The sequence below is a fragment of the Pelophylax lessonae genome (genome assembly GCF_965119305.1).
Source record: "Pelophylax lessonae genome assembly, chromosome: 6".
In the NCBI taxonomy this organism is placed as follows: Eukaryota; Metazoa; Chordata; class Amphibia; order Anura; family Ranidae; genus Pelophylax; species Pelophylax lessonae.
Window position 1 is genome coordinate 107325994 of NC_138773.1, and position 16033 is coordinate 107342026.

Consider the following 16033-nt stretch of genomic DNA (forward strand, 5'->3'; position numbering starts at 1 on the left):
CAAGGGGAGGTATGATATTTGTCGTCCAATATCGGGGAATGACCACCCTGGTCGCTGCTAGAGAGTGTCTAAGGACATCTCTTTTTGCAGACTTAATAGGGCCTGGAATCATGGGGAAGAGTGACGGTATGGGTGACGTGGGAATGTGGGTCTCCATAAGCTTTCAATAGAGAATGAGGATTTGTAACCAGAATGCTTTAATTGGGGGACAATCCCACCAAATGTGGAGTGTATAGTGCCTTTGGTATTATGGCAACACCAACATGTATCTGGGACTGTATGATTAAATTGGTGGAGGACTGGTGGGCATCTATACCACCTAGTGACAAGCTTACACCCTTTTGTGTCAGAATAAAACACTTTCCTTAATCCGATGGAGCGATATTGGTTTGGAGTTCCTTTTCCCAGGTTAGTGTGTATGCAGGGAGGTCAGGCATGGAGGTACCTAAAACCAAAAAATATGGGTTTAAACCCCTAGGGCATTACCCAAACCTTAGAAATTTATTAAAAATTGCCAAAAGCATACTCACAAAGGGATAAAACGCATGTCATATACAACTCCAGTAAAACGGAAGACGCATATCTGCGGTTGGAAAGCTGATGTGTTTGAGCTAATCCAACATGCTTAGGGCACCATTTTTATATGTGCTATTCAGAAGTCTAGATCCCTCCCCTCCACAGTCGGCACTGGGCTTGACCAAACGACAAAGGCCATGAGGAGACGTGTCTACCCCTAAAGACAGAGAGGCTCAAATTCCTAAGTCATGTTGCTAAAAGCAGTTTCGCAGTGATCCCATAATCCCTAGGGTGTTGCTAAAAGCATGCCTTTAGTTGTTTTTCTACCATAGTGGCAATATTTCAAAAATGATTTACCTTTTTAACCAAATGAGTCTTACTGTGACTGTTCTGTTCCAAAGCATGCGTTCAATGAATGAAATGCACGCTCACTCCACTCACTGTGTTTCTAAGCTGTGCGTCCGGTGTTTGAAACTCACGCTGTCAGCGCCGTCCCGCACGGGCCTTCCAGACTTGACTGCTGGAGGAACATCCGGTTCCCCGTGCGTGATGTCCAGGGGCAGGGCTATGTGCCCAATTCCCTCTGTTCCTATGGACGCTGCTGATCGTCCCAATCTCCAATGCTACTATGTTAGCCTTCAGAGTTGGGGGCGTTTCAATCTTCACCTGACTTTTTTTCTTTCGGGTTGAAGTCTTCAGGTGCTTGGTGCAGGTGCTGGACTTGCCGGGCTGTGATGTCATAACCCTGCGCATGGGAGTCACGTGCTTTAAACCTTTAAATGTATACTGGGTTGCACATGCACAGCTCAGTGTACATTAATACTGACAGGTAGAGCGAAGCGTTTTTTGATGGAAGAGACCAATAGTTGTGAATTTTTTGTGTTAAATTGGAAAGTGATTGTAAAGTCTCGTTTAAAAAAAAAAAATAACAAACATTAGGTTTACTACCTCTGTGCTATTGGTTTTGCACAGAATGGCCCGGATCCTCCTCTTCTCGGGTCCCTTGTTGCTGCTCCTGGCCCCTCACTCCTGGCCCTCACTCCTATCGAGTGCCCCCACAGCAAGCAGCTTGCTATGGGGACAACTAAGCCGAGCTGAAGCTCGGTGTGTCCTTTCAGACACAGAGCTGCTGTTCAGCCCCGCTCCCCTCTCTCTCCTGATTGGCTAGCTGACTTTGACTGCCGCAGGAGCCAATGGCTCCACTGCTGTGTCAGCCAATCAGGAGGGAGAGTCCCAGAAGGCTGAGGGACTCGTGGACATCGCTTGACAGAGATGGGGCTCAGGTAAGTATTAGGGGGTGCTGGGGAGGCTGCTGGTACACAGAAGGCTTTTTATCTTAATGCATACAATGCATTAAGATAAAAAAAAACCCTGCCTTTACAATTCCTTTTAGGGAAAATTGAATATTATGCAGCTCCTAGATGCTGAGAGTGACCTAGCTAAAAAAGCTTAATATATAACAAAATGAGTTAGAAACACAATTATTGGTAGAGAGGGGACAGCAGTGTTTGAGAGGTTGCATTGACAATTTATCTTAAGCTCGCCATAGAAGGTTCAGCTCTTTTTGTGGCTGAACGAAAGAAATGAAACCACATTGGAGGTGGATGGGAAAATCCTCCCCACTGTACTATTGTATTGTGACAGCAGTGAGACTCCCCTGCTGTCAGAACACACAAATCATCTGTTCGACTGCAGTGGCCACACATAGATCGAGATTCAGCCAATTTTGATCCACGTATGGCCAGCTTTAGTCTTTGTCATGGTAATAATGCATTTTTTTTTTTTCCAGCTATGGCAGAAGTACACAAGCAACTACTTTTATACATCAAGTATTTGGTGGTTGTCTGCGATCTCGAGGTAAGATTGTTTTGTGACTTATGCTTTTTCAATCTCAAGACACAATAAAGCCATAATTTGCAGAATTCATGGAGCCAGCCAACTTTACTGTCTTTTATAAATAGAAGTTGAAGATACCTGTCAAAACCAGGTACCCACTTCTAGGTAAGATTTCCGCAATCGTGCGGCAATCTTCGAAATTTCCACCCCCGCCTTCAGGGAGACACACAGGTCCCTGTAGACAGCAGAACCATTCAGAAAGCGCAGTAGGAAACAGGCTGTGAAGCCGCAAGGCTTCACTTTCTGTTTCTCCTAGTGAAGATGCTGGCGTCTGCACCCATGGATGAATGGATGTAGCTGCTGACTTTTATTTTTTCCCCAGGCTGGAACTGCCTTTCATGCCCTTAAATAAATAATGTCCTAGCTGATCACATGTGCAGCACCATGGAATCTGCAGATCTAATTAGAGGCTAAAAAAAATTGAAGAAAGCGACACATTTTAAATTAATTGTTTGTAAATAATATTGCTCGGTTTAATAATTCTTATTTGCCACTGTTCTGTTGCAGTAAAATGTCTGAAGTGCAAATCTGTGTCCGATACATATGAAGATTGCCTTGATATTGCACTGGAGATAAAGGTAAGTCATTGAGCACTAGCATTTACTTTTTAACTATATTAGTTGGCATGTTATGTTTTTTTTTTTTTTTTTTTTTTTTTTTTTTTTTTTTCTTTCATTAACTAAAGCCAAATTTCAGATTTTTCTTTTAGATTATGAATAGTAATTTCATATGTGTTTGTTTTTTTTTTGTCAGTGGTGCCACCTGGAGACCTTTCCTTTTTCACTTCTGCCCATGGCACCTCTCAAGGGAATGTGATAGGAAGTCTCCCAAAAGGCAGTGATAAAAAAAAAAAAAAAAAAAAACTTAGACAGATTCTAACACTACTCTAAGCAAAAGAAGAAAACGATGACAACTTTCATGTAACGCAAAAAGTGACCTAATTTCCCATGAAAAAATAATTTAACCGGTTGCCGACCGCCGCACGACTATATACTGCGGCGGTCAGCCCCGGCCAGGCAGAGTGACGTATCGGTACGTCACTCGCCTGTCACTGACTTGCGAGCCTATCGCGGGCGGGCGCGCGCCCGCCGAGGCGCGTGCCCGCCGCGGCTCGTTCACAGACAAGTCAGTGCGTGTGACCGGCGGACTCGATGTCCGCCAGTCACACTGCGATCGCTCCTGTGAAGGGAGAAAGACAGAGCAGCTTGTGTAAACAAGCTGCCTGTCAGTTCTCCCTGTGTAAAAGTGAAGATCTGTCCGTTCTACTATGTAGAACGGTTGATCTTTGCTTTTACACCAATAGGAATGTCCCTACACAGTTAGAATCACGCCCCTAGGACACACTTAACCCCTCCCTGTCCAATAAAGTTAACCCCTTCCCTGCCAGTGTCATTTTTGCAGTAACAGTGCATATGTATAGCACTGATTACTGCAGTAATGTCACTGGTACCCCCAAAAGTGTCAAAAATGTCAGTCAAGGGTCCGATCTGTCCGCCGCAATGTCGCAGTACCGAAAAAAAAATCGCAGATCGCCGCCATTACGCGTTAAAAAAAAAAACACCAAAAATGACAAAAATCTTTCCCTTTGTTAGTAAACGCGATAACTTTTGCGCAAACCAATCAAAATACGCTTTTTGCGATTTTTTTTTTTTTACCAAACATAGGTAGCATAAAACAAATTGGCCGAAAAATGTTAAAAATTTTTGATTTTTACTTTTTTTTTTGGGGAATTTCATATAAAAAAATGTGAAAAATATTGTTATTTTTGCAAAATTTACGCTCTTTTTTTGTTTATAGCGCGTGATCAAAAAATCGCACAGGTGATCAAATACCACCAAAAGAAAGCTCTGTTTGTGGGAAAAAAAGGACGTCAAATTCGTTTAGGTACAGCGTCGCACGACCGCGCAATTGTCCGTTAAAGTCACGCAGTAAAAAATCGCAAAAAAACCCCTGGTCCTTTAGCAGCCAAATCCTCCGGGGCTTAAGTGGTTAAGTAAAAATGCATACCTTCAAGAAAACTTTTATGATTTACAACTAGCATTAAGTGTACTGTTAATTAGGGATCCACCGATTATCAGAGGCAGATCTTCCCTTTTTATTTTTTTGGAAGTATCTGTGTCAGTTTCGAAACTTGACGATATGACCGATATTGTGCGTGGAGCATGCGTCATTGTGTATGTTGCGCCACGCTCCTCCACGCACTGGGCCTGCATATCCTGGCTTCTTAGGCTGCCTCCCTCATCTTGGACAAAGGACATGCCTGCCAGCAGCCACCCACCCACAGCCCTGGTGCCAGCTAGCCACAGCAGCCTTGGTGTCAGCCAGCCAGCCTGTTTTTTTTTTTTTTTTTTTTTTAAACCTTATTCAGTATAAACTCTTTCAAATTACACTGAGATGAATGCAGACAGTAAGTGTGGTCCTGGACTATTTCTCGTCTCAACCATCCCCAAGAAAAGCAGCAGTGTGCAACACATGCACAAACAATGTGAGTGATAAACTCCACAGACACGACGTGGTTCTGCACTCTGTACTTTATTTTCTCCTCCACTCTAACTAAACAGGAAGGGGAAATACATCATAGAATTGGAGGGAACACTGAAAAAGATGCAGTAACCGAAATGACCACAAAGATGGCAGTATATTAAACAACTATATCCATTGTACATGAAGTTAACAATCTCACTCTCTTCTTAAGATAAAAAAAAGAACGGGTGAGTTTGACATAAAACATTGTCACACAAAAATGATTTTCAGAACACAGTAGTATTCAAGTGAGTTTGCGTATTTAAACGAACAAAATAAAAATACAAAGATATATGCTCAATGGACCAGATTTTACAGTTTCCATACACCCTCATACAGCGCTTTAAGAAGCATAAGAGAGGAAGCACCTTTTCTTGTCAAACAGTCAGCAAGTTGTGACTTGGCTGTTGACCAACGCACTTCTTTGATTTTATTAGCATGTATGAGCTCTTTGACACCGCTTATTTCTAATCTTAGTCTCTTCTCTGTGACCTGTTTTGTAGACTTAAGAGCGTCAAACAGGGAATGGTTATCAGTAACACAGATAAGAGGAAGAGCATTAAGATCAGCTTTACCAGTAGTGAGTTCAGAGTAGAGCATAGCCAAGAACATAGCATTGCCAATACCATCTGACATGGCAAGGGTTTCTCCTGCCAGTGTGCTTCTTACCACACGTCTAATTTTTTTAGATTGCCAAAACAGTGGGGAGAACTTTCCTGATTTTTCCATGAGGGCAATTAGAGCCCCACCCTGTGTACCTCCATCTGGAAGATTGCCCAGTGAAGCATCACTGAATACTACCAAACTCAAATCCTCACTGTTACCCAAGTATTGAAACTTAAGTGTTACCTTCTCTGACTTAAGTTTACGGAGCACTTTGTTCACTTCATGTATGGACTGAACAGTAGCATTCTTAATGTTGGATGCTAGGCTACATGTGTCAAACATAACATCTGGTCTTGTTTGTTTAGCAACCCACAGAACCTGTCCTATTTTGGATCTGAGTTGTTCTCTTTCTTTCTCATTCAGTGGGGCCTCTCTCTGTACAGCACGTGTTGCCTGCAAATGAATTGGTTGTAGGTTTTCAATATAACTGTGCTGATGCACCTGTACTACACCACCCACAGTAGCAATGTTCATCCCCACATATGAAATACTCTCACACTCTTCACGACCCACGTGAAATGCAGATTTAAGCACAGGGATGACATTGGTTACAAAATGCTCTGAACCTGCCCAAAAAAAATCATCCACATGGCATGCCAGTACTCCTGTTACCTCAGACTGCTCATTCTGCCAATAAAACACTGCAGGATCAACCCGTGACATTTTACCCCCACTTTTCAGCATGAGTTCTTTGACCTTGTTGTACCAGTAGAGGGAAGCATCTGCAAGTCCATACACACATTTCTTTAGTTTCCACAACACATTGTCCACGCTCGCTTCTGGTGGGGGACGAATGTAAATGTCTCTTGAGAGTTCCATTCCCTGCAAAAAAGCAGACTTAATATCCATAGAGTTCACTTGCCATTTGTTTTGACAAATAACAGCTAACAGGAGCCTGAGTGATTCTGATGCACATGTGGGAGAATCTTTCTGTAATTCATGCATATTGACTTCTTCAAAACCTCTCGCCACAAGGCGGGCTTTGGGAACAACACCACTAGAAGTTTCCTTTAACGTACAGACCCATCTAGTAGAGATACATTTCTGACCTTTGTCTGTGACTTCTTCGTAAACATTATTATTTTGCCAGTTGTCAATCTCTTGCTGTTTAGCAGCATCAAAAGAGATGTCTTTGGTAATAAGTACATCGCCATCGGTGTTCTCACATTCAGTGAGAAGATCATCAACTTGTGACATGTCTAAAGCTTATTTGGTTCAAGATACTGCACATTGTACCAGTTTCTATATTGCCCTTTTGCTTTCCCTGCTCTGCCTAAAACTCTGGCCGTGTGTTTTGTCTCATCATTTCTGTTTGTAAATGTCACTGTCTGACCTGTTTTCAGTTTGACACCCGTGGAACCCACTGTATTAGTAGCATCCCTCATTAGTTTGTCTCACATCTTCTCTATCATCGGTTTCTGTGTTTTCATGGATTAGCACTTCTCTATTAACACTCATTTCATCATCTGAATTTTCTGACATAGTGTGTATTACATTTTCTTTTTCTGTACTATCTCCAGGAATATCAGGTAGTACAAGTGTATCCCCATCCTGTGCATTAACTTTATTCAGCCTGGACTGGTGTACTCTGACAAGGATACCACCATGTCTGACAAACACTACAGAGCCATCTTGACCGATAACTACAGCAGGACCTTTCCACTCTGTACTGTCTGCTCGTTTGTAGTACACTCTGTCTCCTGTCTCATACTTTTCATCTGTAGGCCTAAGCTGCTTTCGTAAAGCTCTTTTTATTCTTTCTGAGCATTCCACCTCATGTGAATGCTCCTCTGGAAGCATGCAATGCTGCTAGGTGCTGTCCTACTCTAGTACTCATAGAAGTGCCTTCTAGAGCAGGCAGTTTATTAACCAAAATGGAGGGAAGATTAGGACTGTGACCAAACACCAGCTGGTGTGAACTATAACCATGCACATTAATCATACTGTTCTTGGCCATTAAAGCCCAGTCTAGAGCAGTCTGCCAGCCACACCCGTTTTCCCTTTTCACCTTCAGAAGAATCTCAGTCAGAGTCATGTTGTGTCTCTCCAGCAGCCCGTTGCTCCAAGGACTGTATGCCGCTGTGGTCTTCATCTCAATGTTGAATTTTTCTGCCATCTCTCTTATCTCCTCATTATTGAACTCACCACCGTTGTCAGTGTATATCCGTTTTGGGGCACCATGAACACTTATCCACGAGTGAATGAAAGAGTTGACAATTTCAGAGGCTTTCTTTGTTCTCACAATGTTTCCAGCGCTGAAGCGTGTGAAATGGTCGATGATGTGGAGGTACCATATGCCAGGTTCCAGCTCATGTAAATCCATTGCCACCGTCTCATTGTACTCTGAGGCTAAAGGCAAACCCACAGCAGGCCTGGGCTTGGTCCTATTGTATCTTTGACATACCTCACAGTCACGGATAATCTCTTGCAGAATAACTGGATAGTCTTTGTCAGTATTTCCAGAGCTGAGGATAAGCCTCTGCAGCCGGTCTGCAGAGGCATGGCCAAACTGTTTGTGAAGCTTCAGGAGAATTTTACGCTTCTCTTTTGTAGACATCTCTGCTGTGATGACAAGAACTTCACTTTCATTGGTGTCCACTTCAGTATTACCATCTCTAATGTCGACACAGTAGTGTCCCGAACTAGTGAGCTCAAGAGGCACTGGTTGCTTGAACATGACAACTTTGTCATTCTCCATGTCTAAAACAGTTCCTGCTCTCTTTAGAGCCATTTTGCTCAGCAGTAAAGGGATATCAACAGGAACAACTTCCGTTTCAATGTGACATTTTGTTGGTCCGATCTTAGCGGGAAGCTTTACCTTTCTGTAGGAGTGTACCACCTGACCATCACCAAATCTGAAAGGTCTACAGCTTGAAGATTCTGTTTGCATCAGTTTGTTTATTTGGCTTTGGCTCAGGTCTTTCATGTAACTATCCAGCCACTTTTCACCACAAACAGTACGTGTGCATGCTGTGTCAATGATAGCTGATCCCAGTGATTCAGTTAGGAAGATCTCCGAGTCCGTCATAACTTTTGTAAACAGTGTAATGTTACACTCTTCGACATTTTCATCTTTTGCTAGCTTTACTTCATTTCTCTGATGAGGACAGTCTTTGGCCCAATGGTACGTGCTCTGACAAATTACGCATTTTGTTCGCTTACCATATTTGTCGAGCGGGTTTGTACCTTGCTGTGGCTGCCACTGTCTATTCTGTGACTGGCTGTTGTTCCGTCTGAATTTACCTGGTGGCCTCTGCTCCGTGAAAAACGCCGCATCTTGAGTCAAGCTGCCTCCACTTGCTCCACTGGTTTTTCCTCCGAAAATCCGTTTTAACGCTGACTTCATGGATACAAATGTTAAATCCGTGCACGCTGTAAGTGCTAGCTGCCTACTCTTCTCTTCAAGACAAGCCGTGTCCAGTAGTTTAAACGCTAACACAGCGTCAGGCAAGGTCATGTTGTATTTCTTCATGCGGTTGTATCTCTGCTCAAAGTCTATGATGTAGTCTGCCATGGACATCGCGCTGTCTTTGGAAATCGAGTCAAAATGAGAGTACGCTTCATAAGCGCGGTCTTTTTCTTCTCTCAAGAATACAGAGTCCAGCTTAGCTAACAAGGTTTCCATACCATTGCCTTCATTCAGATCGCTCGCGGGTATTTCCAAAGCGGTCTCTCTGGCTCGCCCCTCGAGCCCTAACACCACCGCTAGTGCCTGCTTCTTCTTGTCCAAATCCGTAACAAGTTTCCAGATACTAATTTCATTTTTCCAGCACTCGTATGGTCTGATTTCGTCAAACTTAGGTGGTACTCTATAGTTGGAAACCATCCTCTGCTACCATTGATAAACTCCACAGACACGAGGTGGTTCTGCACTCTGTACTTTTTTTTCTCCTCCACTCTAACTAAACAGGAAGGGGAAATACATCATAGAATAGGAGGGAACACTGAAAAAGATGCAGTAACCGAAATGACCACAAGATATTAAACAACTATATCCATTGTACATGAAGTTAACAGTGAGCATGGGATTAGCAACTGCAAAAAACAAAAATTTGTCAAATCGTTGGGCCCATCTAAGAGTTCATAATGTTAAAATTATGCAGCACAAAAAACAAACTGAATCACTAAGTGAAATACTTCAACAATCCCAGGTAACAATAACAGATATGTTTCAGAAAAAAACAAGGTGGCTATATTCAGATGGAAGATCCCAACTGCTGGACAGGATAATTAGAGATGATGGTTACTGATAACCAGCCATTTACAATGGTGTCTGACTCTGGATTTAAGCAGTTGGATGTCCATAGCTGAGCCAAGGTACACACTTAAGAGTGAAAAGTATTATCGAACCGTAATGCTGGGAAAGATTCACCAAAAGGTAGTTGAGAAAATAAAGACTATACTGCAACCAGAGAATGCTGGCAACTCGCTCTCATTCACGACTGACTGCTGGTCAGGACAGATAGTCACCAATGAGTCTTACTTGCCACTTCATTGACAGCGGATTGACAAAAAAGGTAATTGGTATTGAATACAAAAGTGATGCAAGGATTCCACACTAGGGAGTACATTAGAGAAATGTTTCTAGGCATGCTTACAAACTAGGGAATAAACAGACCAAGTGATGCTTGTGCTTTGAGACAGCTAAAGGAATAAGGCTTGCTGAAGTGTCAGACCTCAGTTGCATGGCACACATCCTGCAACTTTTGGTAAATGATGGTCTGTGAAGCCAGAGAACTTTGATATAATTGCCATGCTGAAGAGGTGCGCAGGCCATTTCCACCATTTAATCTTTGCCGAGCAGACAGTGACGTGCATTCAGGAAAACCTTTGCCTACCCAAAAACAACTTGATTCAGTCTGTTCCAACACAATGGAACTCAACATTTTAAATGCTGCAAAGAATGCTGGAACAGAAGTGAGCTCCTGCCATCTATTCAGGTGAATATGGAGGACATTCTTGTCCTACTGCTGATCAGTGGGACATTGTAGCCAATGTATTTGAGACCCTCCTTCCCATAGAGGAAGTGACACTAGAGAGGAGTCATTACGACTCATTAGTGTCATCTGTCATCCCATGTGTGAGAGTGCTGAAGATGCTTCTTCGAGAGAATGAAGGACCCAATACATTGCATTAAAACATGTAGGTAGGTCATGAGGGACAGCCTCCCCAAATGTTTTGAGAAGCCTGAAGAGAATACAAAAGTTGTGCTGGCATATCCTTTGGATCCTTGATACAAAAATCATACTTTCTCTAATGTCCTCTGACAGTCGCCGCCCATTCATACAGTCTTCACGATTGGGGTATTGGCCCTCTTCGCAGAAGCAAGCTAGGCAGTCATTTTGTTAATACAACAAACATTAACATATAGACACACCCACAGGGGGCCATCCCTCTGGCCTATATCCTCCAGCCAGTACCACTCTAATCCAGTTCTTTGCTGCCTAGCGTCATGCGTAGGCTAGGTTTTCCCTGCTGGGACCTAGTGTCTCATTTTTTTTTTTTCTTTTTTTTTTTTTCCTGAAAAGTGTTTTTTCTTTTAAGAATAGCTTTTTATTTTTTCTCACCTACGCTAGTTAGTCAGAATTTGGAGCACTACAAGCGTCATCAGAACTGGGCCTCGTACTGGTTAATCTAGAACCTTATGGAGTCCCAGTCTGCCATCGAGCGTCGCAGGCTTTTGGTACGCCCAGGCCTCGCAACGACAGTGCCCCTAGAAGCGGGGACGAGCCTGCAAAGTTTTTCTATCTTCGCTGGCATGTCTTAACGTCGAACACCCGGGGTTGCTAGCATGCTTCCTGGCTGACGGCACCCCCACCCAGGTGGGAGGTCTCCCATGTCTGAGCGGTGCCCACGTTTCGCGGTATGGTGAGTACTTCTACCCCTCTGTCCCTGGGAACAGGTTTTTGAGGGGCTATTGAGTGGGCCCACTCTGGGGATGGCGGTACATGTAAAGTTTGCTGTAATATCCCCCTCCATGGCCGTAGGATAGCCCCCTGTGTCTTACCTTCCTTGTCCCTGCGGGGGCGCTCCTGCGGTGCAGACCGCCATACGGGGGGGGGGTGTGGGGGCTTCCTTCTTCCTGGGGGTGCTCTGTGCAGATCCCGGTGGGGGCCAGTGCGGGCGTTTTCTGCTGCATTTGGCGCTGTTTCGCCCCCGGCCGCCATATTTGGTAAGGGCTGGCTGTTTGGCCTCAGAGTGAGGGCAGCGGCCATTTTCCATCATCATTGCCAGCGCCGATCGGGCGCCATCTTTAGTGTGGGTGGATGTCCTGTCTGGGCAGTGGCCATTTTCTAAGTGCTTTTCCTCCATTTGACTCTATCAGGCACCATTTTTTGTGGCTCAGGACTGTCTTTTGCCTCTAGGGACGTGAGGTCACTTCCTCTTTATAATCCGCTTTCTCAAAAGCAGCGTGGTTTTCTCTGGCTATATTTCTGCTAGCACTCTTTTGTCAGTTTAGCTTTAGTTAAGAGAAGGGTCTCCACCTGTAGTGCAGTTTGCGATATGGGTCCGCGGGAACCGCCGTTTTAAAGGGCCAGTGTAATTTTTTGCACTTTACTAATATGGAGTCCCAGGATAGCAAATTCCCCACAGACCTAGTTGGTGGTTTAGATACTTACCACTTCCTTAGCCTCTTTATCTGCTGCACTTGCGACTTTAGCGTCAAAATTTGATCTGATGTCTGACCGAGTTACAAAGAAACGGCCTATGCCCTCTGTCTTCGGACTCAGAGCCTGAATTGGTTGCCACGGGCGACGTCCCCCTTGAGGGGTCCCCGTCTTAGTCAGATGTGGAGGAGGAGGATTCTTCCTCTGGGATAGCACGTGACCGTGCTGCGGTAGATGCACTTATTAGCTCCGTTAAGGAGATTTTAAATCTTGATGAGCCCTCCATGGCAGGTAAGCGGGTTTTCTTCAGGACGCGCAAAGCCCTGAAGTCGGGTCAGGTTTTTCCTTGTCCCGAGGAGTTTCAGGAAACGGTAAATGACCAATGGTGTCGCATTAAGCAGACGCTGGTAGTACCTAAGATTTAAGTACCATTATCCCTTTGCGGATTCGGTTGATACTCGCTGGACTGTGATTCTTTACATCAAATCTCCATCTGACTCCCGATCGTTTCCGGGATCTACAACGGGCGGTTCAAAATCTTCTCGCCCAAAGGGTCATCATGCCGGTCCCTCCGTGGGATAGGTTTCGGGGGTTTTACTCCAATCTGTTCACAGTGCCCAGAAAAGAGGGCAAGGTGCGTCCGATTTTGGCCCTAAAGTTACTGAACCGCTTTGTGCAGGTACAGAAGTTCCAGATGGAATCCATCTGGTCTGTGGTGGCATCTCTGAGTCCAGGGGAATTCATGGCCTCCATCGACCTAAAAGATGCATATCTGCACATCCCTTTTTACGAGGGTCATCAGTGGTATCTCCGCTTCGCAATCGCAGAGGAGCATTACCAGTTTGTGGCGTTGCCCTTCGGTCTCGCTTCGGCTCCAAGGGTGTTCACCAAGGTTTTGGCTCCAGGTGAGATCGGATCTTTTGTGGTGGCTCCAGTCACCGATTCTGACACAAGGCAAGTCCTTCCAGCCATTATTGTGGACGGGGCTCTCCACGGATGCCAGCCTGTCGGGCTGGGGTGGAGTTCTGGGCACGATTTGTGCCCAGTGGTGGGGGGAGGAGTTCTCCCTACCGATGAATGTCCTGGAGCTCCGGGCAATCAAGCTTGGTTTGTTCCGTTTGGTCGGCTCGGATTCAGGGCTGCCCTGTACGAGTGCAAATGGACAACGCTCAGGCGGTGGCGTACATCAATCAGGGAGGCTCCAGGTGTGGAAAACTGGCAGGCGGACTATCTGAGTCGCCAGACCCTGGTCCTTACACCCAGAGGTGTTTCACCTTCTGTGTATCCGGTGGGAGTCTCCGGACGTGGATCTGTTCGCATCCCGTCTCAACAAAAAAGTGGAAAGGTTCGTGGCTCGATCTCGCGATCCTCTGGCGGATGCCTCGGACGCGTTAGTGGTGCCGTGACATCGGTATCGGCTGATATATGCCTTTCAAATTCAAATGTTGTCCAGGTTCCTCGGCAGGTTAGCCTCGGAACGGATGCTGGTGATTCTGGTAGCTCCAGACTGGCCGCGTCGGTCTTGGTACGCGGACATTATGCAGATAGTTGTCGAACCTCCCTGGCTAAGAAACGATCCTCTGTCTCAGGGACCGATCTTCCATCCTGCTTTACAGTTGCTGGCTTTGACGGCTTGGCTGTTGAAAGCCAAGTCTTGAGAGACAGGGTACCCCGTCGGCTGCCATTCCTACCTTGTTAAAAGCTAGAAAAGCCTCCTCTGGGAAGATTTATCATCGCACCTGGAGGGCATATTTTGCCTGGTGTGAGTCACAAGGTCTTCACCCTCGCTCCTTTTCAGTGGCGAGGGTTTTGGCCTTCCTACAGACTAAGGTGGATCAGCGTCTGGCGCTGACCACGATCAAAGGCCAATTGTCGGCATTGGCCATTCTTTTTCAGCGCCCTTTGGCGGCCAATTTCTTGATTCAAACCTTTATTCAGGGGGTGCGTCATCTGGCTCCACCGAGGAGGCCTCCCTTACCTCCCTGGGACCTGAATCTGGTTCTGTCCATTTTACAACGACCTCCCTTTGAGAACATCAGAGAGATCCCTCTGCCTGTTGTGTCACAGAAAGTTGCCTTTCTAGTGGCGATCACATCTGCTCGCAGAGTGTCTGAGTTGGCGGCTCTGTCTTGCCACTCCCCCCTATCTGGTTGTTCATAGGGATAAAGTGGTCCTGCGACCAAATAAGTCTTTTCTTCCTAAGGTGGTTTCAGCCTTCCACCTCAATGAGGATATTGTGTTGACTTCGCTTTGTGCGAAGCCTAAGCATCCGAAGGAATTTGACTTGCATTCCTTGGACGTTGTTCGGGCGATCAAGGTTTGCCTTTCCGCCACTGACTCTTTCCGGAAGTCGGATTGTCTGTTTGTCCTTCCTGAAGGACCTCAGAAGGGTACAGCGGCGTCTGCGGCAACCATGTCCAAATGGATCAGACAGACGATTGCGCAGGCCTATTCGATTAAGGGTCGGGTTCCTCCCTTCCCTAAGGCGCACTCCACTAGAGCGGTTAGTGCATCTTGGGCTTTTCGTCACCAGGCGTCGGCTCAGGTGTGCAAAGCGGCGACCTGGTCGTCTGTACACACCTTTTCTAAGTTTTACAAACTTGATGTGTTGGTATCCTCGGATGCTTCTTTTGGCCACAAGGTTTTGAGTGCGGCAGTGGTTTAACCACTTTACCACCGGAGGATTTTGCTGTCTTCCGTCCAGGCCACTTTTTGCGATTCGGCGCTGTGTGACTTTAACTGACAATTGCGCGGTCGTGCGACGCCGTACCCAAACGAAATTTACGTCATTTTTTTCCCACAAACAGAGCTTTCTTTTGGTGGCATTTGATCACCTGTGCGATTTTTACTTTTTGCGCTATAAACAAAAAAAGAGCGTTTATTTTGAAAAAATAACAATATTTTTCACATTTTTTTATATGAAATTCCCCCCCCAAAAAAATGTAAAAATCTAATTTTTTTTAAATTTTTGGCCAATTTGTTTTCTGCTACCTGTTTCGTAAAAAAAAAATCGCAATAAGCGTATTTTGATTGGTTTGCGCAAAAGTTATTGCGTTTACTAACTAAGGGAAAGATTTCTGTCATTTTTGGTGTTGTTTTTTTTTTAACGCGTAATGGCGGTGATCTGCGATTTTTTTTTTTTTTTTTTTTTTTTTTCGGGACTGCGACATTGCGGCGGACAGATCGGACCCTTGACTGACATTTTTGACACTTTTGGGGGTACCAGTGACATTTCTACAGTAATCAGTGCTATATATATGCACTGTTACTGTAAAAATGACACTGGCAGGGAAGGGGTTAATTTTATTGGAGAGGGAGGGGTTAATGTATGCCTGGTGCTTACTGACGTGTGGGGGGGGGAGTTGACTGTGTGACAGAAGGACAGATCGGATGTCCAGCTATGCTGAACACTCCGATCTGTCAGTCCCTGTCACTATGGAGATCCGCCCGCTGTGTTTACACACAGCGGGCGGATCTCCAGACTCGATCCCCGACGATCGGGGCAGAGCAGCGGCAATCGCCGCTGCTCCTCCGCTGGCCCGACTCTCGCTGTGAATGAAGGTCTACGTCGCTGGATGGGATCGCGGCACTTTGCCGCAGTAGCCTCCATGTGAGTGGAGGTAAAGTGGTTAAAGAGACATGCTATTTTTTTTAATGTCTCTTAGTCATGGGGTTTATTTCCTTTTTTTTCCTGGGTTAGCTCCTGTTGAGCTTTACTTAGCCACTGGTTCAGTGTTTTTTTCTATGACCTGGGTGCTGCGTTGCCTATTTTAAGGTTGCGTCTTCCCACCCCTCACATCTACACTGCTTTGGGACGTCCCAAT

At 45.3% G+C, this 16033-nt stretch overlaps 1 protein-coding gene across 2 annotated transcripts in view; it reads left to right on the forward strand.

The window, feature by feature from the left end:
* The window catches only part of USP42 (ubiquitin specific peptidase 42), a 137791-nt gene that overhangs the window by 53182 nt on the left and 68576 nt on the right, over positions 1 to 16033 (forward strand). For both annotated transcript variants that reach the window (XM_082261879.1, XM_082261880.1), the window contains 2 exons: positions 2306 to 2373; positions 2920 to 2990. In XM_082261879.1, coding sequence (XP_082118005.1) covers positions 2306 to 2373; positions 2920 to 2990 — 139 coding nt within the window. The remainder of the gene's footprint in view (positions 1 to 2305; positions 2374 to 2919; positions 2991 to 16033) is intronic.